The following is a 25604-nucleotide window of genomic DNA, read 5'->3' on the forward strand; positions in this document are numbered from 1 at the left end:
TAGCTAGCAAAGGGTTTCACTTGTTCCATCAGTGGCTGCCAGAGCACCACCAAGTAACTCACAAAATCATACCGTAATGATTGCTTCTGTAGTTGAATGTTCGAAGTTCAACTGTTCAATTATGGCCAGCTAGCTAATGCTTGTCTACTTTTCATAGTCATGGATAGCAATCAGGGAATGATACAGTTGGATCATTTGTCCACTCCGTAACTGCATAAGGACCGGACTCGAGTCCTATTTGGTTTATTTTGCAAAACAACTTTGCTGGTCTTCAGGAAACAACGATACAACATTATAATAAAATAGCCGACATTATAATAAAACAGCAATTACAGCTAGCCTGATCTATAGTGGGTCCCTACTCAGAACAGTGAGAAACATGGCATGGGACAGGGGTGGGATTTTTACCCGCCTTGCTGGGCCTTCCTACGTGCCTATGACACATTACTGATCAGTTCTATCGCCCCTCCCCCCTCTCTATACTCTCACTCTCAACCCCAACTCGCCTCTTTTTAAATTGTAAAGTGGGCGGAGACAGGCCAAAAGCTGGTGTTGCTGTATACTTTAAATGCACAGCTCATTAGCTCATCCCCCCTTTAGCCTTTAGCTCATTTTTAGCTCATTAGCCTTTTTTTCATTGGAAATTAAGGCAGATGTTGCAGCTGAACATTGTTGGTGTTAACTTTTCTGGACAAATGATAAACAGCTTGTTGCCTTGGGAACTGGTGCTACAAATATAAATACAACAAGTAGAATCTACACTACTGTACACCTGATACATACGTATTTGTACCTCAGCATAAAGATCTATAGGAATATCCCTTTTGGCCCTAAACTGTGTCCATTTTAAGTGCCTATAATTTAAAATAATTTGGGAGCGTCAGAATATTTGACATACTCTGTTGGAGTTGTGTATCTGCATAGCTCCCGAGACAGCTGGTGTTACTTTGTTTTTTCCCCCCGGAGAAGTCCATGACAACTTGAAACTGAACCCCAGGGAAAGTTTTTATTTGGACATACAGCACTGGGGACACAATGTAATTGTCCTTATAAGGCGGTTAAATAACGCTGGTTACTGCATGTCCAACCAAACACCTTTCCTGGGTTTCATTTTCAGCATACAAAACAAACCCTTTCAAGAGTGATAAATTACCGTTTGGCATGTCCAGCCAAAGTCTTCGCCTGGGTTTAATGTTCTCTTAGACCACTCTTGAAGCCTTTTCTTAGGCAAAAGAGAATAACGAACACAACAAATTGGCTACTGAGAAGGCTGAGCTAAAAATGAATTCCTCTGCATCCTCTATTTTTCAGTTAACCCTGTAAAAAAAAAAAAATCATGATGGTACTCCGGCTGACATCACATGAACAAAATGTAAACATGTCACTGAACCTAGGACACTGAAATACTCTTTTTTTGTCACTTTCTTTCCCTCTTTTGCAGCCGCTAAGGGGCTTCACGGTCCTCCGGAACAGACATGAAGATCTTCTGACAGAACATGGTGAAAATCTCTGTGGAGGCAAAGGGAACAGGGTGACATTAGACAACGGTTTACACAGCGTTGGAAACAAAAATAGTCCCATCCTCCAATACATCTATCAAATCAATCTGTGTGAGGAATACATAGCATAATAAGCATGTCAATTGATAAAGCAAATATGTGCATTTATTGTTTTATATTTCCCTTTTACACATTAGGAGATATTTATCCTGCAAGTATGTATAAAAAAAACCAAAACCAATATGCTGGGCAGCTTTAATCAGTCACTGTTGAATGTTTATTCGCCAACGAATTTTCCTAAAATGTTCACAGCACAACCAGCTTAAAATGCAAGACCCAAAAGCAAAATTACCGGTCCAGTACACTGATAAAACTGAAGTTTGCAGATTCGTGGTCTAAAATGACAGCTTGTCATTCTTGTGGCATTAACAGGGGTAAACAGTGTAAACTTCACAAATTTCACCCGTCAATATTTCTGTACATCCAGAAAAGGGAGTTAGCATGTGAACATCGTCCCTGGGGAACCAGTACTTGTGTGATTAGTTCCCTTAGCAGGACACCTTAGTCTTTACCTTAGTGGACTAACTATCTCTTGTGTCACGGTTTCGGGTGTTAACACCATTTCTTTTCCATTCTGCGTCATTATTTTGTTTATTATGGCCATTGGTTTTTTCCTGAGCATTTTCTTCAGTTATTATGGCCTTTTAGTTTTCTTCATTTCCTTGATCGAATTATACGCGTGCAAATCTCTTTTTACGATTTGCACCTGTTGGCGTTCTATTTAAACCCCTAGCAAACCGATACGCTTTACTTTAGTGTCAACTTGCGTTACACGAAAGCCGGTAACTTGGTGTGTTTTGGTAAGAGGTTTGCTTGTTCAGTACTAGATCAGTCCCTCTTCTGCGTCCTTTGACTTGCGCGAAGAGTTACTGCAGAACTGAACTTTGAGGTTATTGGATTGTGGGCTACAAAGTTAGCTCTACTATCTTTACCCAGTTCTCACATTACCATTCTTTTCAGACTGTTGTGTTTTGTTCTAGTATACTCAATACTCCTTAAGCCTTAGTTCTTTACCCTGTACTCGGGTCATTAAAGCTTTTTCTTTGGGATAGTCTCCCATGGGAGTATTGTTTTTCTTTTCGTTTATTTTTTCCCTATCCTTTTGTCTCTAACAAGACTTAGCGGTTATTCCACCCCAGGTGGATAAGTTAAAGTATCTTGCTCAGTCGCGTTTGGTCTCCCTAATTCCCCACTCCTTCACATCTTCTTGACCAGAGCAGTTGGCGAAGGCCATGGTTCATAAGACTTGTCAGTTTACTATGTTCTGCTGTGCGGACAGTGCGGGGGTCTCACCCAGGACTTTGCGCACGATGTGCGGCTTCTTCCACTTGTATCCCAGCAGGTAGAAGGGAATTCCCGTCAGGATGATGGTGCTTCCGACCAGACACTCGAAAGGGGCCGCCCAGAAGGACACCAGGATCATGAAGACGCAGCTCAAGACAAAGATGATCGGTATGGGCAGCCATATCTGGCAACCCAGGAAGAGGAAGTTTTAATCACCAAGCAGCTCCTTGATCACATGTCATTGTGACATCACAATCATTTTCCAGGGGTACAAGTGCACCAGTACAACACATAGTGCCTGTGTACACGGTAATGATTCAATTGTCCAGGATCATACTTTGGGATTGAAGTGTTATGTATCAAAATAAAAACTGTGTCTAAACATTAGTCTGCAGTAATAGTCTGAAGAAACTATCTGTTGTGGTGTGTGCCTGAAACATTATGTACTGTAGCTGGCAGGAAACCACAAACAATAAAGATTACAGTTGACATTTCACACTTTAACTACTAAAATGTGAGAATGCATGACATTGACCTGGCAACTTGGTGAATCCCCTCAAGGTGAGATGAGCCTACCTGTACATACACAGTAACAGCCTACCTGAGTCAACTTGAGTTGGCTTCGAAAGTGAAATGACAACTAGCCACCAAAATGGGTCCATCAAATTCAGCCTTTCAGCTCTCTCACCTTGATGGGCCTCCTCAGTTCAGGCTTTTTCCAGCGCAGCCAGAGCATGCCGGCGATCGCCATGCCGACGCACAGCCAGGTGAAGAAGCTGAACAGGTTTATGACAGAGAAGATGTCTTTGGAGCTGGCGTACAGCATGGACAGGAAGCACTGCAGAGGGGAGACAGGAAGTCACTGACCGTTCAGCAAATGTTAGACATCCAGTGTACATCTCTTTACTTTTCCCTTCACTGCATAGAACAAGCTGATTGCGATCTTTACAACCACACTGTTCATCTCCAACAGCAAGTTAAAGCAAAATTCACCCAGAACAGTAACACGTTATATTAAATAATTATTACCTTCCACATAATTAAAAATATAAACATAACATTTAACCCCCAACACATGACAAGTGTAATACTTTGCATGTCATTTTTATCAATTTTGTATCTGTTTCCTGATAATGTAGGCAGGAGAATTCCACACTCAGCTACATGTATTAATTCCAAAATTGTCTTTTCGTGTGGCTACTTATCCTTAGGCACTTATACTCTGTCAGTCAAATAATTCGGCCTGCCAATCATTTAAATTTTATCTTGAAAGGCAGCATGTGGAGCCGTTTACAAGTTTTCCTCACCTGAACCTCCTGTAGATATTTGAAGGAATTTGACAACATTACTGTTGTCATTGTCATTGTCATTGTCTATGCTGTCTGTGGGGTGCAAGACTTTCTGGAAATTGTACTACCACACCCAATCAGAAGGCCGGTTTTGCCAAACACAACCTGATTATTTTTAAAAGGTTTCTGAAAACTTCATAGCTTATCAAAATTAGTCACATTTGGTTAACTGCCCTCACAAGAAACCTGAAAAATAAACAAATGGATTGAAAAAAGAGCAGACATTTTTCCTGTCATGGTAATGGATTACTATTTTTGATAAGGAAACGTAACACCAGGAGAATCGCTGGTGTTAAATCACTCTAAGATAATTGATATGAGTCCAGCTGAAGCTGGGAGTGTACTTGTTGTGGAAATGAAATTTGGCTAGATCGTATGAGCTAAATCGTATAACCCTAGATCGTATAACCCTTAGTGCCTGACTTTCGGTGCGTGTCTGTGGTATCACTCCAGTTTGTTGGTTGCTCTCTAGCGGTTTCCTGTATTATGTTTTCCTACAGTGTAGTGTTTCATGTTTAGTTCTTTGTGTTCTCTCCTGTATGTTATTATGGTTCTCCGTATTAAAAGCGTTCTGTTTGTTGATTCCTCGTGTCCTGCGTTTCTCTGCACTTGGGTCCACTTTGCTCTACGAACTGACATGTTGTTTGCTGTAATTACAGTGTTGCCAAGGCTCAATCCATTAATTAGTCCTTCCAGCATCCCTTACAGAATTCTAAAATCGAGTAGGTTAAGCTGAAATGCATAGGTCCCCCTCTTTGTTTCCCTATGCCATACCAAAATATAAATAAAAGGCATGTTAAACCCTAAGAACTTCTAAAGAAGAGTGCCTTGGAATATGTTCTTTTTTTTGGTACTAAATAAAATAACTGCCTGTTAAGGGTTTATTAAATTCTTCTGTTCTTTTAAATTCAATAATATTATCCAATATCCTGATTGGTTGAGAACACTGCGGCACGCCAGCTAACCTTACTCAGAGTTATTACTTTAACAGTGTTCAGTGTTGGTACATTTGTAATATGTACGCTATTTTGACAAAATGCCAGTTCGTGCTGCTTACTACTGTACCAACTGTTCATGCTCGAACTCGAGGATACACCTTTGCAGGTAGCTAAATCCAGGACAGCGTGTGAAGTTATGCATTATGTCTCCTTAATAATTGTAAATAGTAGCTAACCACAAATCTAAAATTGTGGAGTACAGGGCCAAATCAAGAAAAATATATATATATCTTTGTCCCAGACATTACGGAGCTTACTGTAGCTTGACTGAGCAGATACAGTTTCAGGGACTATTTTCCTGTGCTCTTTTATGTTCTGTAACCCGCATATTCACCTTAACCTTTACTGGGAAAGTGCAGGTGGAGCAAATTTTAGCCAGAGCCCAAGGCAAAGCACTCAACAGCAGTCTTATGACTTGTATTTGAATGAGCCTCTGCTGATCCCGGAAGTGAAGAGCCCATGCATCCTGGCGATAACAGTGCTGACATGCACACAGATAAGGCAAACAGGGCATGCACACGGGCATGGGGCGAGGTGACGGAGGGTCATGTGACTCACGGTGAAGATGAGGGAGGGTACGGGGGTAAAGAGGTCGGTGTGGACCAGGCCCAATGCCGCAGGGAGCTGACCCTCTCTAGCGCCGGCGTAGAACAGCCTGCAGGGGGAGACACACACATGTACACACGCACACACACACACACACGCACACACACGCACATGTTCACACGTACACACACACGCGTCACACATAACCGCACATAAATTTATTGACATTAATCTCATGTCAAAGCCTTGAAAAAAGGTGTGTGGATTCTTTAGCCATCCAATGATCAATCACTAGTGCTGAAACATACTGAAAGCCAGCCAACACCGCGGGCCCCCAGGGCCCTGTTTCACGAAGTAAAAAGAGCTCCAACTGGTTTTACTCAGCACAGTTAGATGCATAACTCCGTAAATATGCTTTGCGAAATACCCCCCAGAACTGAAGTTAAACCTGCAGATACCATGGCCCTCCAAGACTGGAGTTACACCTGCAGGAACTGTGGCCCTCCAGGACTGAAGTTAAACCTACAGACACTGCAGCCCTTAATAAACGTATGGCATGTATGTTCAGGCGGGGGTAGGAGGTGACGGGGTATTGGTTGGAGTAGAGGTGGAGGTGAGGGTGGGGGTTGAGGTGAATGCAGTCTCACCGAGCGGAGGTGAACAGGCTCCCATTCACAGCGCCGAAGCAGGACAGCCCCACAAAAACCGGGATCAGCCAGGCCATGAATCCCAGGTGGTGCTCCCCAAATGTCTGAAAAGCATTCACAGGGATCTCTCAAACACAGTGTTTAAAATTTCCAAAAAAGCTGAAAAACATTCACATCTATCTCTCAAATGAAGCGTTTAAAAACCCCTCAAACACCTGAAAAACTGTATCTATAGTTTTTATATATCTATCTATATTTCACGTGGCATTTAAAACTTCCCACATGGCTGAAAACCATTTAAAACACCCAAAACTCCCCAAACTCCATCACATCAATCTCCCCACACCCCAAATGTCTGAAAAACATTCCCATCGATCTCTCAAATGTAGCATTTAAATCCCATGTGCTAACACAGCGTTTCACACCGTGGAGATACAATTAGAAAAAGGATTTTAGATGCGCTCATGTAATGAAGCCTGAATATGTATCACATTGATCCATTAATGCATTCTGCTGAAGTCTTCTGGTCAGGGAAATGGGGGGGGGTATATTTGTATACTATATACTAAAATATAGTATACAAATACAAAAATATTTGATTGCTTCTAAATAACTATTTACAATATGCCAATACAATTTAATACATCAAAATATATTCGATTTTCATCCCCCCCGCCCTCGACAGGCAGACTGTGAATCCTGTGCACGCCCCTGTGAAGGCAGATTCATAGGGAAAGATGAGCTTGCGTCAGCACCAGCCCATTTAGCAGCGTTTAGACCCGCGCTTCTCACCTCTCACTCCCCTGAGCCCTCCTTCCCGAAACGCTGACCGCTGCATTTCATATGCCCCAATACACAAACACACACACACACGCACACGCGCACATACACACATAAACATCTGCACACGCATGCACGCACACACACACATGCACATACACACATACAAACCTGCACACGCATGCACGTACACACTCACACACACTTGCTGTATCATAAACTGTAACACAACATAATTCTCTTGGCTCTTGGACAGGTTATAATTATAAATGAGAACTGGTAAAAATAAATAATTGTACTATGTTTGTAATAATAATTGTACTTTATATATACACACCTTAGTAACCTTAATATATATATATATATATAAACGTTGAACTAACATAAACTGTGTGGAACATCATTAAAAAGAAAGAGAGCACTGATGAGCTCAGAAATCACAAAGGGCCAGGTAGGCCAAGGAAGACCGCTACAGATAATGAATTAAGAATTCTCACCCTAATGAAGAAAAAACCCCAAACAGCTGCCTAACAGATCAGAAACACTCTTCAGGAGGCAGGGTTGAATGTGTCAGTGACTACTGTCCACCGAAGACTTCACTGATGATGTAACTGCTGATCGCAGCAGCAGCAGAATGCATTCTGAAATGTACTGAAGTATCTCATCTGATCAATGTCAACCAGATGTCTCCAAATTCATTGTATTCACCATAGAGGTCTTCATTGGCTTACCAGGCTGTGATTTCAGAGCTCACGGAGACTCTTTTTCTTCTTAAAGGTTTGGCCTGTGTCTCTGACTGTTTTATTTCTTATTTCTCAGCCTCATAATGGCTTCCTTGACTTTCATTGGCACAACTCTAGATCTCATGTTGACAAATGGCAATAACAGACTCCAAAAGCAATCAAAAGCCTAGAATCATGACTAGATACTGAAAGCTCTTTTACACTTGCAAGAAGGAAGCAATTGAACACACCTGACTAATCATGAACATCTGTGATGCCATTTGTCTCAAAGGTAATGATTTCCTGAAATGGGGGCACTATTTATAACACATGCTTTAATTTCTACATGGTGAAACCAGAATTTTTTCGTTTTAAATACCCATAAATAAAAACAGAGAATGTGCACTTCAACCACATGTGAATTCATTACAAATCTAAAATGGTGGGTACATATCCAAATCAATTTTAAAAAATGTCTTTGTCCCAAACATTATGGAGCTCACTGTATATAATTAAGTGTGTGTGTTTGTTTGACAGACAACTACTGCTACTAATGATAATAATGGCAACAGCAACAACTAATAATAATGATAATAATCATGATCATTATTATGATCATCATCATAGTAGTCATCAGTCCACTAATCCTCCTAATACATAGAAGCAGATGAAAGAGGCGTGCCTACCACAGCCACAGCCTCTGAGTCCACCATGACTTGTGGGGATATGGTGGTGAAGTAGGCCAAGTTGGTCAGCACGTACACCACCGTCACTATGGGCATTGAGATGATGATGGACAGCGGCAGGTTTCTGAAACAGAGGCAGAGTGTCTCGCATGATCCCTCCTGTAGGGGTCGCTCTTCGTCCCGCACACAAACTCTCCCCACCCTGTGAGTTTAAACCAGGAATCCCGCCCATAAACTCTCCCCACCCCCTAAAAACATGAAAATATTCCCATTTAAACAGTGATGTGTTCTTAAATGTTCTTTGAAATGTTTATTGTGGTTTTATTTCCATGTTAAAGTGAATGTATTACACCTCACTCACGTATTGACAGAAAAAACGGAAAATTAAAATGTGCTTGCTCTGGGTGAGTTTTGCATACCAGGGAAACACTTTGGTGTAAATGTGCAATTTGATGTAATTTCTTTCCGCTAAATAATTTGGAATGCCATAATCTTTTTAGGCCTTGATTCTGAATCTAGTTTTTACCAAAAGTATTTAGACTTTCCATGTATTTCAGCAATTATAGGAAAGTGTTTTACCTCTCTGGATTAATCATTTCCTCCGTCACATAATTCAAATAATTCCTGCAGGAAAAACAAAGAATTAAACCTGTGCTGGGACAACAGTCATTTCAATCATGTCCATCAAGTCCTTAACAGAATGCAAGGGTTTGCCGGAAACTTAATTTATTTAGTTGCTATTCTTTGGTTTTTAATACTTTTCTGAAAATAATAATACACATACACTATATGACCTAAACTATCTGGACACCCCTTGGTCTGGGGCTATTTTTCATGATTTGGGCTAGGCCACTTAGTTCCAGTGAAAGCAAATCTTAATGCTACAGCTTACAATCACATTCTTGGCGATTCTGTGCTTCCACAACAGTTTGGGGAAGGCCCTTTCCTGCTTCAGCAAGACAGTGCCCCCAGGCACACAGTGAGGTCCATATAGAACTGGTTTGTTAGAGAATGGTGTGGAAGAACTTGACTTGCCTGCACAGAGCCCTGACCTCATCGACATCTAACACCTTTTGGATCAGTTGGAAAGCCAACCGAGAGTCAGGCCTAATCGCCCAATCAGTGCCCAAGCTTACTAATGATCTTCTGGCTGAACAGAAACAAATCCCTGCAGCAATGCACCAACATCTAGTATAAAGCCTTCCCAGATGAGTGGAGATTGGTATAGCACCAAAACCTGGACCAACTCCATATTAATGCCCATAATGGATGAGATGTTAGATGTCAGGTGCCCACATACTTTCGGCCATGAAGTGTATAAGAACATATCATTTAAAAGAAGATATGCTGGCTCACCAGCCTCCGAAGGCGAACAGTCCACTGTAAAGAGCCAAGACCACGTTGCCCACTCCCATTTTGCTGCCTTGGAACGCCGTGTCTGGTTGCAGGTAAGGGATGTCACCTGTTCGAACAAAGAAGCAAAATAATTTTTTTTTAAATGTGCTTATGTAATTGTCTCAACCACATTACTGTTTTATTCACTGTTTATTGTCTTCATTCTGCTTTATTCCTTTATTTTATATTTATGGTGCAACACCTTTTGTGCACCATTCATACAGCTCTTTCCTTTTGCTCTACAAATAAAGTTGGCATTCATATTATAACTGGAAAGAATAGTCTCTGATCTAACCAACTGATGCAACAAACCATCTACACCTGCACACAGCAGAAACCCTGCCCATATTCTGATGCAGACTGAAGACTCATCACTTCAGATGAGTTCAGATCGCTTTGCTCCATGAATCCTCTGACCGCCTTTAAGTAACCTTCCTTTTTCTCTGCTGAGTGATTGTAATGTATGTACTATGTAGTCTGCATACAGTTAAGAGTACTGAATTTTCTGAAATGTCAGCAATCCCACAGAGACTAAGATGCAGGACGTATCTGAGATGTGCGCGTCCTCACTCGAGTTACGATATACAATTGCTCAAATTGGTGGTCTATGCTGAATTGCACTGAATATAATCAAATGAGTTTATCTGAAGCTCAAGGATCCTCTTAACTCAGTAATTCTATGAGACACACCTTCTTTTCAGTGAGCCTCCACCCAAAGCACACATCTTAACACGTCCTCGCGTAAAGCACCCAACACAGGATGCGCACGGGGGGGTGGGGGAATGCTTAACCGCCAAAATTTGAGTTGTGCGAGCAAGTCTCAGGGAAGCATCAGGCTCAGTGAGCCAAAAGCTTAGGAGAGTCATGAAATCATTTTCTCCTTCAAGTACTGCAGCACTCCCTGTCACTAATCAGGGAGAGGAGAGACTGCAGGTGTGTACAAAGCACAAGCAATTTATGGTCCAAACGTGTCACCATCGCAAATGGACATCCCTTTTTTAAACTGAGATCTGTCCATCCAATTCTATTTTTTTATATGTATAATTCATCTTTATCGCAGCATTTATATTCAGTACATCAGTGCGGTTCACAAACCAAAACACATGAGAGTAGGCTATACATTGAAAACAGACAGCATACGAAAAAAGTAGTACGCCATCACTTTTATAGCTATTAACCGTGCCTCTGCGTGACTGGCAAGGCCAGCCCTTTCAAAAGGCACGTCTGACGCAGCACTGAGGGGCACTGTGACGAGCGCGCAGCACAGTTGCCATGGCAACCGCGCGCAGAGAGCCAGCGGGGCGAGGTTTCCGCATCACGAAACACGTCGTCGCCACGGCACCCTTCTGCTCCCTCTGATTCACTCACCGAGGTTCTCGTACGCTCTTTAATAGGCACAGTGTTTAATCCCTGTTTACAGAGCACGTCTTCCCCTTTTCTTTTTTTTACAGTTATTCTGAAATGCTGCAGCATGTTGATCAACTGCGACCCATGTCAACCCGGCCAACTGCAGACCCACTGCTCGTTGAACGCAAGGTTTGTTACTATGGAGATAAGCAAGGGAATAGACATATTGCGGGTGGGGATTACATGGTTGACTATGCAGAAGAATACAATTTACCATTTGACTTCACAGTGTTGCGTAAATTCTCTCAAAAGGTTATTATTATTATTATTATTATTATTATTATTATTATTATTATTATTATTAACAATATGTTGTTTACAATATGATAGTACCTGCATGTGAATGCATTAAGATAAACTTATGATTCATACCAAGCAAAACATACTACGGTGGCTCTGAAGTGCAAAACACAAAAACAAAAAGAAAATGTAAAAAAGAAAAAGGAGCAGCCCTGAGGTGCAAAACACAAATACAAAAAGAAAATGCAAAAACAAAAAGGAGCAGCCCTGAGGTGCAAAACACAAACATACAAAAACTAGCAGCCCTAAGGTGCAGATGCAACATACAAAAACAAAAACCAGTAGCCCCGAAGTGCAAAACAGAAACATACAACAACAAGCAGCCCCGAGGTGCAGATGCAACATACAAAGTTTTTGTATGTTGCATCTGCTAGTTTCTGTATGTTTGTGTTTTGCACCTCAGGGCTGCTCCTTTTTGTTTTTGCATTTTCTTTTTGTATTTGTGTTTTTCACTTCAGGGCTGAAAGTTTTGTTTTTGCATTTTCTTTTTGTATTTGTGTTTTGCACTTCAGGGCTGCATGTTTTTGTTTTTGTATGTTGCATCTGCACCTCAGGACCACTCCTTTTTGTTTTTGTATGTTGCATCTGCACCTCTGGGCCGAAAGTTTTTGTTTTTGCGTTTTCTTTTTGTTTTTGTGTTTTGCACTTCAGAGCCACCCTAACATACAGATAAAAATGTTTTATATTTGAAAGCACCAAGTGCATTCTTCATATTGGAAATGTAGGCTGACTATAATTAGTCCGCAGCCTGCACAAAAACAAACGACTGACCCAGTTTGGAGAGGTGAGATCGAAACAAAAACAGACAAAATCACGAACTAGATCTGTTCTGGTTCCCTGAGTCTGAAAGGGTCGAGTGAAAACTGGCAATCTGGTTTGGGAAAATAGAAGACACCCTGTTAAACAGGCTTTCTGATTCCCTGCGTAAATACAAAACAGCTCCTTAGCCATAGCCCAGATCATGTGTTAATAAATGGATGCAAAAGAAACATCCAATCAGGCAGTCAATGCATTTCAAACTTGCTCAAGCAGAGTTAATGTCAATTATAGTGTCTATCTCTCGGAGGCAAAAGGAGAAGGAAACCAAATAACCCTGACAAACTGGTCCGACAGCTCAGCGTAGCCCAGAGCCAGCGTTTATCAGCGTTTACCTCAGTTACACTTCATCTGAACTCTTCTGGAGGAACTCTACTTTAGGGAAAGAAACACCTCTAAAATGTGGATGAACTTTAAAAAGTGCAGCACCAAGGAAAAAGGCCAAGGCACTCTGTCTCCAGGTGAAAAAATAGACATAAAACCTTTATTTTTAAAAAATACCATGTATTAACACTAGGTCTTCATCTAGACAATGGAAGAAGTCACTATGTATTCCACACTGAGGTAAAGCTTTTTGCAGGTCAAACCAAACACATTCCACAGCTCTCACTTGTTCATGCTCTTCAGGCCAGGTTAAGGAAGGAAGGATGTGACCTTAGAGCACAGGTGTAACCCTCACATTGCAACCCTCCAGCACTGGAGTTAAACCTGCAGACACTGCAGTCCTCCAGGACTGGAGTTAAACCTGCAGACACTGCGGCCCTCCAGGACTGGAGTTAAACCTGCAGACACAGCGGCCCTCCAGGACTGGAGTTAAACCTGCAGACACTGCGGCCCTCCAGGACTGTTCAGTGCGTGTGGAGGACCTACCTCGGGCGATCTCGATGAAGCCGAAGATGATGATGATGGTGAGGGCGATGAGCTTGGAGGCGGTGAAGAGGTCCTGCACTTTGGTGGCCGCTCTGACGCTGATGCAGTTCACGAAGGTCAGCAGGGCTGTGGGGGAGAAGGACGAAAAGGAGACCGAGTGCGGGCCAGTACGTCACAAATTGGGCTTTCAGAACAAGATAATTCTTGCTCCGAGGAGTTTTTAATTAAAATGTTTTCGCAACATTTAAATTTAAAACGGTCAAATCCACGGCTGAGACAGTTTGTGAAATGGGTTTTAATGCTGGCGTGTATGAGGCCTTTGTGTAACTACACCAGAGGAATGGTTACGTAGGTTACAGTACAATGGTTACTGGGCCTTCAGCCAGGACAGCCAAGGGGAACAACCCTACCCTTTGAAATAGCAGCCAAAGAATCTTTTAATGGGCACAGTCAATTGGGGGACCTCATCCAATAAGGACAAAAGAGTCTGGAGGGCATGGAAAGAAACAAGAGTCCCTGCCGCTCAGAAAAGCACCTTAATGGTCTAGAAAAGTTTATAAAGGTTTAATTAAGGTTAAGAAGATTAAGAAAAACTACACCTACAACAGCAGCAAAGACTCACTGAGACACAGGCAGGCGATGAGCTTGGCGGCGCTCTCTGGAACGCTGCATTCTGGGTAGAGGGGCTTGAGGAGGTAGGTGGCGAAGACCAGCGAGACGACGTACTGGGAGGACGGGCGGATGATCAGCATCTCCAGCCACAGCTTGAGGAAGGCGGCCAGCTCCCCGTAGACCTCCAGGATGTAGGTGTAGTCTCCGCCTGACTTGGCGATGGTGGTGCCCAGCTCGGCGTAGCAGAGGGCCCCCATGGTGGAGATGACGCCGCAGGCCGTCCAGACCACCAGCGACAGGCCGGCCGAGCCCACCTCCTTCACCACCCCGGTGGGCGTGATGAAGATGCCAGAGCCGATGATAGTGCCGATGATCATCCCCACGCCATTGAACAGAGTGATGCTCCTCTTCAGCTCCACCTTGTCCTTGCTGGCCTCGGGGGCCATGGCTTCCGCCTCGGTCACTTCTTCAGGCGTGGCATTAGCCACTGTGGGGGGCGGGGGCGGGGGGGGGGGGCGGGGTAGGCGAGGGGGATATGAGTTACCACAGATAAACTTAAACACAATATACCGACATTCATTCTGGTCTACATCAGTATGAAGACAAAGGAAGCTTTGTTGAAGTGTTGAATAATGGTAGGTATGATCAGGCAATGATGCCACCATGGAAACAGGGGGATGCAGTTACAGGCGGTTTGTTGGGTAGATTACTTGGGAAATGTAATCTGGTATTGATTAAAACTTAGATGACCAAAGATTTCATTATTGACATAATCTGCTGGATTACTCAAACAGTGTAATTTTTGGATTACTTCCAGCCACATTAGCCCAGTATATTTTAGAAGAAATGTCTTATCAATAAGCATTAATTTTTTCCTTGAATGTGTAGCTATACAGTACATCCTAGTCATCCTCCTGTGAGGTGTACATATGGTGTGTGTGTTTGTGTGTGTGTTTGTGTGATTGCATGCCTGTACTGTTAGTGTATGTACATGTGATGTGCTTTTGTGTGTTTGCATGTGTGTTTGCGTGTGTATGTACAATATTCAAAGTGGCTCAGTAGCTCTCATCAGTCAGTACACAAATACACTTAGCCTAGCTGACAACACTCAAAACTAAAAAATACTACTTTTCATCGCCAACTATAGCCTATAGAAATATATAAGTTCCAAATGAACTCCAAATGAAATTCATATCCCCCCTTTCTTCACACAAAACCAACCACCATCTGTTACTGACTTGACCATACCCAGGGTGCCCAAGGAGAGCCAAGCTTATCATTAAGACAGACAAGCTGTCAGGAAAGCAGAGAAATATTGGCGCCATAATTTACCTTTGTTATATCCTACCCTGTATTTTTCATTACAATATTGTGTCTTCAAATAAGAGTTAACTTTTGATTTGCAATTATCAAAGATATTCACGATAATGTACAGTCATCCAACATTAACGAGTGAGTCTGGACATGCTGAACGGACTGCAATTGTTATAATGTAAGCTTACGCTCTTGTTACATAATTTCTGAAGTGGGTGGAGTGTCGCCGTTTCCGCGGTTCAGCGCGCACACGTGTGCGTTCAGGCGTTTGGGTTTCCGGCTGTTTGCATATCTTTGTGGATAAACCAGAAGAGCATGCTAAACATGATAACCACACCTACCAATCACCTAGGGAAAGAGCCTGCCGTTTGCTTCGCACACCTGCTTTTTCGGTAGGACGTCACTAACTGTTAGACCGGAATTAGGCCCGTTCATGCTGGAAAGTGGAAAGTCGAGATATAGATGCATATATTCCATAAAACCATATGCCAGTTCTGTGCTTGCCTTTTAAACTGAATGGTTTTATAAACTTGCCATGATCTTGATGAATTAGCCTGTAATGCTAACTTTTGTGAAAGCTGCTTGCTTAGTTATCATTAACTGCGTTCTGCTAGCCATTCATTTCTGGCATTTTGTGTGTTGAGCACTGGATAAAACGTTAATCGACTGATATGAAATGGGCAATGCAGTGACAGCTATTAAATGACACCATCAATCTAGCTCTCTCTGTCTCTCTCTCGCTCGTTTCTCCAAACTTACATACAGCCCCTTTAACGAACACTATTAAAAATACAATACATGAATTCGATCCGTTTCAAAACTTTGTTACCCCATTTTTATGCAGTTGTTTCCAATATAACACACAGTAAACACTGGGCTTTTATCTTAGTAGCACGCATAGCTTTTCTGACATAAGGTGGCTTAATGGAGTAATTAATACCTGTAACCATGAAAAGCACGTCATTAAGAAAAAATAACGGATTGTTGAATTTTTTTAATTGCACTTGTGGTTCGAACGAACCAGTAGAGCACCGAGTTTGAATACCTATAGGGTCTATATGACGTAGCCTATATATTGTCATCCCTTTATTTCGGCTATGTTATTAAATAGCTGCTAAGCATGTACTAAAAGTCTATTTTAATGTTTTGGTGACGTTTAAGTCACACACCCAATGTTCATTGAAGAGGTTTATTCCAAAACAGAGCGGACATTTTTCATCTCTGTGATGACTGTTGGTTTTAAAATTTACACTGGTGCACATGCAGCCTATTCAATCAATCAAATTTTATTTGTATAGCGTATTTTACAGCAGTTGTCACAATACGATTTACAGACAACCCTGGCCTAAACCCCCACAGGAGTAAGCCTAAGGCAACAGTGACAAGGAAAAACTCCCTGTGGCAGATGGGAAGAAACCTTGGAAGGAACCAGGCTCAAGGGAGAAACCCATCCTCCTCTGGTCGGCTCAGGGTGCCGACTGGTGATCAACGTGTCAGTCAGTTAATTAATAAAGCTATTAATAGCTATTAATAAAAATACAGCCAACATAGGACAAGGTTGCTTATCAAATATATAGTGTAGGACTATGTTATGAATCTGTGGTGATATGGAGCAAATATGACTACCAGCAGTGCAACTGCACAACGGCGCGAAGAAATTCAGTTTCACGTCGAAAGTCTGCTACCATCACGCGCACTCCACGGCCTTTGTAAAATTGCTATAATCCACTAGCACAAGCGCCTATAGTTTGCGCCCTCCGCACCGCTTCTGTTACGCATACGCTCCGCGCCTGTTGTCATTCCGTCTTAATATCTGAATAAATTAAACGCCCAGGAGATGCCAGCGCTCACCTGTCTACCACAGGCGGGATGGAGACTGATGCAACAATCAGCCATGCTGTCGCAGCTGCTTCCTCTCTATCCCTCTCTCCTTTTCGCGGTCTCTCTTCTCTGCAGAACCGAGCTGAGCTCCGTGTAGCGTTACACACTGCAGCCTACCCCCCCCCCCCTACCATTGCAACACAGCCACATACCCTCGATCTTCTCCAGTTCCTTCTCCACCTTGTTGATGCTCTCCCTGCTCCGCGACTTCAGCTCCGCCATCCTGGGGGTTTGCCGTCTACGCAGCCGCCTTGGCTCGTCTCTTGGGGGAGAGAGGGAACAGATTCCTCTTGCACGTGTGTGTGTGTGTGAGAGAGAGAACGGACTGTCCTCGCAGAGAACCTCTTCTGTTTACTGTGACCCCCTGATGAAACGCTATTTATATGGCGGTAACTCGGTGATCATGCAAACGCTCTCATCCTCAGCCACATGGCAGATTTCCACGCGACGCGCTCCTTTCTTAGGGGTGCGCACATGTCCGTAGGAGGCAGACTGCTAGCAAGAGTGTGAGTGCGTGCGTGCGTGTGTGTAAGCGCCTAATCGTCTGTTCCAAATGGGACGCGTCGATCCTCTATCAAAATACAGAGCAGGGAGCTGTGGTACCCTCTGGTGGCTGACTGACAGAATTGCTTATCCTCGTTTGCCCCTCGAACCATTCATTGCAGGGATGTCCAATCTTATCCGAAAAGGGCCAGTGTGGGTGCACGTTTTTGTTTTAGCCCACAGAAGGTGTGAAGGACAAGCACATCCATAACGACAGACAGAAACGGATAAAGTATGCTACATGCACACATGTAGTCTACACTGAATATCTCCGCTCCCCTTTCTCTTATTAAAGGGACCACCCGCCAGGACATAATTCAAGATGCTGAGAAAGGGAAATTACGACCCTTCACATTGGTGTGGCGTTTGATAACGGTGTTCTAAAAAGGCTGTGGCCTTTGTTTATGAACACAATGGAGAAATGCACTATGGGATTTGATTGCTCCCTGGCTTCAACGTCTCCCCTTTGGAATGGGCGTTGTCTGTTCTTGGTGTCTAGAGAGGTGCTTTTCACGGTCGTTGATTGTATTTGCATTAAACCGAACGCCTTTGTTTCGAATCAAATGACTGACTGTTAAAGCCACATGCCTAAATACAGAGAACAGTGAACTGCTTTTTCAAGAAGGGAGACAGTAGAGGGAGAGATCTTGCAATCCCATTGTGCTCCATTGTGTTTAAAAATCAAGGCCATTGCCTTTTTGAAATGCACACAAAAGGAATTTGACACAGAAATTAAATGAGAAATGTACATTTTTCTACGGAAGCTTCCTTTTAAATCCAATTCAGCTGTAGGCAACCCAGTTAAAAATATGCAGTAAATCCACCAATTAGCATTTTACCTCTCAGGTAAACAGGCAATGTCAACGTGCATTATTTTAGCGAGTGATCTAACTAGCCACAAACACAAATCCCTTGGGATCTGTCAGGTCCCTGGCTCATCTCTGGATTCAGGAAGCAGCCATGCATTTAATGTCAGAAAGGTTCATCCTAAAAATATTTTGCCCTCAGACTGGCTCTGTAGCTCAGTCAAAACGGCAAATATGAACTTTACAGCTTCCACCTCTGCCCCCTTCACCCCTCTTTCTGGTTTGGCTTGTCCATGTCTCAGGAAGACTTGAGCACTGAGGCAAGAAGCAGAGTGGTGAGGTTTTTGACAATTAATATGGCCACAGTATGGTTCAACAGACACATATTTCTTTAAAGTTTCTCAATGAAACAAGTTGTCTGAAGTTCTCCCTGCTTGTAGACCATCAACTAATAGTAATGTCTGTGAGAGAGAAAGAGAGAGCGAGAGGGGGTGGACTACTGCTTGTATTTTTTCCATAGACTGCGTTGTTGCCGTTCTCGTTGTTAGTGTTAATCAGTTTAACCTTCAGGGTCCAAGTTGAACTATGCGGTTGTTCCCTGCACTTGGACCGGTACTTCTCTCTAGGGGTTTCGTCATACTTGTTCCTGGTTATGGTTATACACTTTGTTGTACGTCGCTCTGGATAAGAGCGTCTGCTAAATGCCTGTAATGTAATGGACAGAGAAGGAAGAGAAAGAGAAACAGTGAGGGAGAGAGGAGGGCAGAGAGGTTTCTGCAATACAAAGTGTGTCCACGAAGAAACGAGCAAGTATCCCAGTGCATACGGTAAAGGTTAACAAATCAAAGTTTATTACACGTTTATGTACAATCAACCTTCCAAGGCACACGTTGTCTTAAATTAGAATGTACAATGACAGATCTTTTTTTAAAATATATATTCATATAGCTCTGTTTTAACACTGTGTAGAAAAACCTTGTAACGTACGGTGGTTCCGAGGCAAACTTTACTGAGATATACTGGGTGGCACCTCCATCTCCCGGCTGTAAGCTCGAGGCTGTGGTTATTTCCATACGGGTTTTTTACGGGAGGGGGAAAAAAAGAGTTTTTAATAATACTCAATGAGACAGGAACTATTTAAATGTTTAAACAGAACGCAGAGCCTAAGCATCTCACTACAGCCCTTGTAACATTTTCAAAAATCAAACAAGAAAGGATAGTCGTTTGGATGCTTCAAACGCCAGCCTCCTGAAAGTGTAGCACGAAGCAGACTCCAAGCGCAAGTTAAAATCTTGGCCTGTTTTTGGCTTTAATGCAATTCGGTGCTCAAACTGCATTCAGTTCTCAACTCCCATTATTCTGGGTGCCTGTCCACGCAATAATTTTACAAGCGGCCAGATCGGAATTGTGTGTTTAGGCAAGCTAAGTCTTTCTTATTTCTGACACAAGTTTACTATCCGATGTATGGTGAGCGATGGCACTTGAAAACGCAAAACTGATCGTCCAGAATTGCATGGCCAGGTATTCTGGATGCGTTTCCAATTTAGGATCACATACGGATGTGGCCCAAATCAGAACTGCATTGGATATGTGAAAAAAATCTGCTGTGGTTCACATCAAAAGTGTGACCCACATTAGGTGGAAGTTGTTCATGGAGAATAGAACATGCCACTAGAGGGCACTGTCTTTTCCAAATATCCATTTCTTACATACAATACACTAAGTATTGCCAATCAAGCAGTGCGGTTTATCAGTATTTCTTCTGATTACTCCTACAGTCAGTATCAAGTATATTCTGCAAAATGTATGACAAATCAAGCATGTATTAGTGCATTGTGAAAAAAAATTAAAAACCCTTATAAAATAATGTTCAAAGCTTAAAGGGCCGATCATGTGCATGAATGACTTGTTGACATGTTTACAATATCCCTTTTACTGTGAATAATTAACTATGGAAAATAAAACAAAGAAGTTATGATGCAGAAAAATTTCTCCTGTTTAAAATACATGGAGGCTCTTTAATGAGATAAACACACCTGTAAATGTGTTCGGTGGACAGAGAGCTGTATGTGTGTAAATGTGTTTGACAGAGAGCTGTATGTGTATAAATGTGTTTGGTGGACAGAGAGCTATACGTGTGTAAATGTGTTTGGTGGACAGAGAGCTGTATGTGTGTAAATGTGTCTGACAGAGAGCTGTATGTGTATAAATGTGTTTGACAGAGAGCTGTATGTGTATAAATGTGTTTGACAGAGAGCTGTATGTGTGTAAATGTGTTTGACAGAGAGCTGTATGTGTGTAAATGTGTTTGGTGGACAGAGAGCTGTACGTGTGTAAATGTGCGCATCAGAAGGGCCTATGATGGCAAAACTGGCCACGGGGAAGCCAATCGTGCTTTCGAACCATCTGTCAAACTGGTTCTAATTAACGCGAGGCTTTCTGAATGCAAAGGGAATTAGTGTTGCTGCTCTGACTGGAAAAGGGGACAGTTTAACGTGCAGAGCTTAAAAAAGGGCAGACTCCCTCCTCACAGGCTGATCAGCTTCAGCTGTTTTTCAAGCAAGTTGTTAAGTTAGGCCAACAAAAGCAGAGTGGGCTGATCCTGGATCAGTTAATTGGGGCACAAAACAGCGAGACCGTAAACTGACAAACACAGAGGCGTCAAACTCAATACCTATGCTGTCGGTTTTTACTTGAATGCCTTCTAAATTAGTTTTCCCTTTCCATGGTAATATACTTCATTATGCCTCAGTGTATGTTTGCGCAGGTGTTCTGCTTACGCAAATGATTTACAGCAATGCATTATGGGAGTAAACGTGTAAACGTATGCATCCAGTTAACCTGTCAGACCTGGGCCCTGTTTCACAAAGCAGGATTATTGAGTTACTGTAGCTGCAATGACTATAAGCTGGAATCTGGAACATGGACTGAACTAAAAAGAGCTGTTCCGGGTTTTACTCATTGCAGTTATCCAGCTAACTTGGTAAATTACCAATGGTAATCTTGCCCAGGGGGATATACTACAAAGCAAGATTAACATACCCAGGGTTTCTTTGCATTAGCTGGCTTCACAAAACCTAACAACCGCAATTTGGCTTAATCAGTATGACAAAGGTGGTTGTCAACTTGCTAAGTGAACGCGGGCTTTCGTGGGTCACTCAAACTCTGTGCGCTTTCCCATAAAAGTAGCGGTGTTCACAAAAATGAGCCTATGGCAGAACAGCTTGGACTGTACTCGAGCAGCACATTCCTCACCTGAGGAAAAAAAAGACTGATATGGACAGCCTATAGGATGAATACAAAGAACAAAAAACAATCATAAAGTCAAAAAGTACCACTGCTGCTGCCAACAAAGCCAGGGACAACAGGGCTTATACTATGGCTTTGCTCATATTTTAATTTATTGGCTTTTATGATAGTCCATTTCTCATTTTATTTCCTAAAAGTTTGTCTCTGCCTTGTGCTAATTTCTTCATTTTACAACTGTATTTATTGTGTAATCTTACATCCTGTTGGTTGGTTTTATTTTGCTCTCATTCTTGTTCTAAAATGTGGAAGTACTGTGCATTGCATTTTATGTATGAAACAAATGAACAAATTATTAGGCCTATATTTTCAGCGTTGCAAACAGCATATAAAAATTTACCGGCGCGAGAAAGTGGAGCTCAATACAGTGTCTGCATCAGGGCTCGCTTCGCTCTGAGTTGGCAACGTGCACTCTTATTAATGGCTGAAGGTAAATAACTCCCTCACTAAATCAGTGGCGCTCGTAAAGATAATCGTACCTTAAAAGGATTGTGTCAGTCTCTAAAAACACTGTTTCCTTCTGAATGCTCTTCTCGCAATGATGGCTCATTCATCAACAAGAACCTCGTGTTCGCGTGTGTGTGACTTCACCAGCTAACTTAGCATAAACCTGCAGTTAGAGAGACATTTTACACCCATAGCCTACACCTCACGACCCTGTCAGGATTAAAATGCAAATGGACACCATCAAATCTGTATGTCTGAAATACCGTCGTCTTCTTGCAACTGCATGATTGATGACAAAAAGAACATGATACGTTTGGTCGTCTTGTTATGCGCGTTTGAAGGCTGACCAACTTCTCAGGGTGAAAATCCATTGTAGTTCTCCCTTTTGCAGTTGTTGAATAAAAACGAAATGCAATTGCATTTTAATTTGACATTTGACCAGGTAGTCCTCCACACCCGTTGACGTCGGTGCAGATTGTAAAACGGGCTTTATGAACATCTAGCATTTTTTTCTTAAAATGAGCTCAGAAGGTTCATGAATAAGCCTAACCTTGCTCCAGCTTATTTTGAATGATAATAAAAATCAGACGGACTTATAAAAATACTATCGCCGGCACCTATATTTAGAATTTCATCACTCAAAAACGCGTAGGCTAAAGGATCTGACAAAGTTAAAGTCTCAATTCTTAACCTCCCTCCCCCAACATGCTTACGAACTATTCATTAACCTACCAAACTCTTCCTGCTAAAAAAATATCGCTTACGTAAGGCAATACTTCACTCTTGCTCTCTCCATGATTCTGTGGGATTGGCTCATTGCTACAAACACCGCCCTTTTATGTGAATGTGCAGACAGCTTGAATGGGAAAGCCTGTGTTGGCAGAGCTAGTTTATATCCAACGTCGTGATACCCATTATCTGTGATTGCCATGGTTAGGATTTGTTGAGCCGGCTAAATTGGACTTGGGTTAAGTTGAGATGCTTTTGTGACAGAGCCTTGTTTCACAAAGCAGGATTACTGAGTTAGTTGAATAACTGAGCTCAAAAAAACCCAGAACCCTACCAGAACTGGAACATGGACGGGTTTTACTCAGCGCAGTTAACCAGCTAACTCAGTAGTCCTGCTTCATGAAATCCACCCCCCCCCCCCCCCCCCAGGTCAGCCAGGGAAACTGACTCGATTGAAAAAAATTAGCATAAATCCTGACCCTCTTCCCCCCCTCCTTAAAGAATTAGGTTTGGCCGCCCAGCACAGAGAGCACAGATGGTCATTTGCAGCATTTGTGGTACCTGTCATGTGACACTGACAGGAGCAGAGAGGATTGTGGGAAAGTTACAGCGCACCACGGCTCGGTTTGGTTTTTTAAAGCGAAGCCCCGCCCCCCTCCCGACTAAATCCAGGATCCACCGTCGGCCACTCGCGTCCCTCGCGGCTCCGGGGGGGGGTGTGGCGCTGCTGTCGTCACGCCAACAGGCCGAGGCGCTTGACCTTGGCGGACAGGAAAGAGTGGATGATGAAGACGATGGTCTTGGGGCAGGAGTGAAGGTCCAGTTGCTGTGATACGGGGGAAGAAACAGAGAAACAGTGAGGAGTGCGGAGAGGACCCTCAGATAAGGAGAAGGCTGCGCGCGCGTCTCTCTCCGACCCGGGAGAAGGCGGGACTCACGATCTCGGCCTCCGGCCCGCCGAAGTCCAGGAGCATCATGCGCACGCCGTCGTCGGACGACATGCGCAGCTTCTCGAAGGGCTGCCGCAGCAGCACCGTCCGCCGGGCGCCGCCGTCCTCAGTGAAGAGCGTGAAGCCGTCGTCGATGTGCACCCCCAGAGTGCAGTCCTTACCGTTCCACCTACAGGCTGCGGGAGAGAGACACAGAGTGAGAGAGAGAGAGAGAGAGAGAGGGAGAGACTGAGGGAGAGAGTGAGAGTGAGTGAGACAGGCTGAGAAAGAGAGAGAGAGAGACTGAGGGAGAGAGTGAGAGTGAGTGAGACAGGCTGAGAAAGAGAGAGAGAGACTGAGTGAGAGAGTGAGAGTGAGTGAGACAGACTGAGAAAGAGAGAGAGAGAGACTGAGAGAGAGAGAGACTGAGGGAGAGAGTGAGAGTGAGTGAGACAGACTGAGAAAGAGAGAGAGAGAGAGACTAAGAGAGAGTGAGAGACTGAGGGAGAGAGAGGAAACATACTAAAGGAGAGAGACATGCTCTCATGAAGGGACAAAGAAAACCTGACAGACAGGTGACATTCACACTCATTTGACATTCTCGTCCAGTTCAGCCCCATATAAACCTCTGGCACACTGGGTGATTGCAGGATAACTGCTGGTTTGGTGAAATCCGGATACAGCAATGTGACACTGCAGTGCACATGACGAGACAGCAGAGGGCGCCGTAGGCTCGCGTTTGGTTTCGCTCGTCAGAACGGCGCCTTTGACCTCCCCTGCGACTGCGCGTCTGAAGGGGTGGGAGCGGGGGGCGCGTCCCTACCTGTGGTCACCTCCTGAATGAGCTCGGCCGCTCCGTGGCAGCCGTCCACCAGCATGCGCGTCCAGGCGCTCAGCTCCTTGCTGGAGTCCACCTGGAACACGTGGGTCTCCACCCCCTGCCTGGTCCCGCTGCGCAGGGCGAAGCAGAGCTCCGAGTCCAGCACGGGGGAGCTCTTACCCGGCCCGGAGTGCACCAGCCTGGGGGGGGAGGGGGGGAGAGTGTGTGAATATCAGTGTGTGTTTGTGCGTGTGTGTGTGTGTGTGTGTGCGTGTGTGAGTGTGCATGTGTGTGTGTGTGCGCACGAATGTGAGTGTGTGTGTGTTAATATAAGAGTGTTTGTGTGCGTGAGTATGTGTGTGTGCACATGTGAGCGTGTGTGTGCGTGTGTGTGTGTGTGTGTGTGTGTGTGCGCGCGTGTGTGTGTGCATACCTGGTGGTGATGAGTGGGTAGGTGTGGTATGGCGTTTTGAGTGCCTCCTCGTTCTCAGGTAGGGTGTGGTAGAGCAACAGGTCTCTCTCTGTCAGCAGTGCCAAAACATGCTTCTCTGAGCCCTGCAAAGCCTGAGAAACAGAGACCTGCATGAGATCAACACACACACACACACACACACACACGAACACACACACACACACGCACGCACACACACACACACACACGAACACACACACACACGCACACACACACACACACACACACACACACACACACACACATACACATACACACACACACACACACATACACACACACACACACACACACACACACACACACACACATACACATACACACACACACACACACATACACATACATACACACGCACACACACACACACAAACACATGCAAACAC

At 43.6% G+C, this 25604-nt stretch overlaps 2 protein-coding genes across 3 annotated transcripts in view; both read right to left on the reverse strand.

Moving 5' to 3' along the window:
* Positions 1-789: 789 nt before the first annotated feature.
* On the reverse strand, positions 790-17745 carry LOC118208495 (large neutral amino acids transporter small subunit 1-like). 2 transcript variants are annotated; one of them, XM_035383227.1, is made up of 11 exons: positions 17319-17745; positions 13982-14458; positions 13360-13485; positions 9928-10033; positions 9151-9195; positions 8572-8695; positions 6384-6487; positions 5749-5845; positions 3532-3681; positions 2853-3027; positions 790-1509 (listed from the first exon to the last, which is right to left on the reverse strand). In XM_035383227.1, the coding sequence occupies exons 1-11, from the start codon at positions 17386-17388 to the stop codon at positions 1445-1447; spliced, it is 1539 nt and encodes a 512-aa protein (XP_035239118.1). In that variant the 5' UTR covers positions 17389-17745; the 3' UTR covers positions 790-1444. The 2 variants fall into 2 exon arrangements, with proteins under 2 accessions (XP_035239118.1, XP_035239119.1); XM_035383228.1 differs by lacking the exon at positions 17319-17745 and adding an exon at positions 17137-17275.
* A 5678-nt stretch (positions 17746-23423) lies between these two features.
* LOC118207454 (alpha-1-syntrophin-like) overlaps positions 23424-25604 on the reverse strand; it is a 39099-nt gene continuing 36918 nt past the window's right edge. The window contains exons 6-9 of the mRNA XM_035381064.1: positions 25180-25310; positions 24750-24946; positions 23936-24123; positions 23424-23823 (exon numbers count right to left, since the gene is read on the reverse strand). Coding sequence (XP_035236955.1) covers positions 23731-23823; positions 23936-24123; positions 24750-24946; positions 25180-25310 — 609 coding nt within the window. The 3' untranslated portion in view covers positions 23424-23730. The remainder of the gene's footprint in view (positions 23824-23935; positions 24124-24749; positions 24947-25179; positions 25311-25604) is intronic.

The sequence above is a fragment of the Anguilla anguilla genome, chromosome 11 (assembly GCF_013347855.1).
Source record: "Anguilla anguilla isolate fAngAng1 chromosome 11, fAngAng1.pri, whole genome shotgun sequence".
Classification (NCBI taxonomy): Eukaryota; Metazoa; Chordata; class Actinopteri; order Anguilliformes; family Anguillidae; genus Anguilla; species Anguilla anguilla.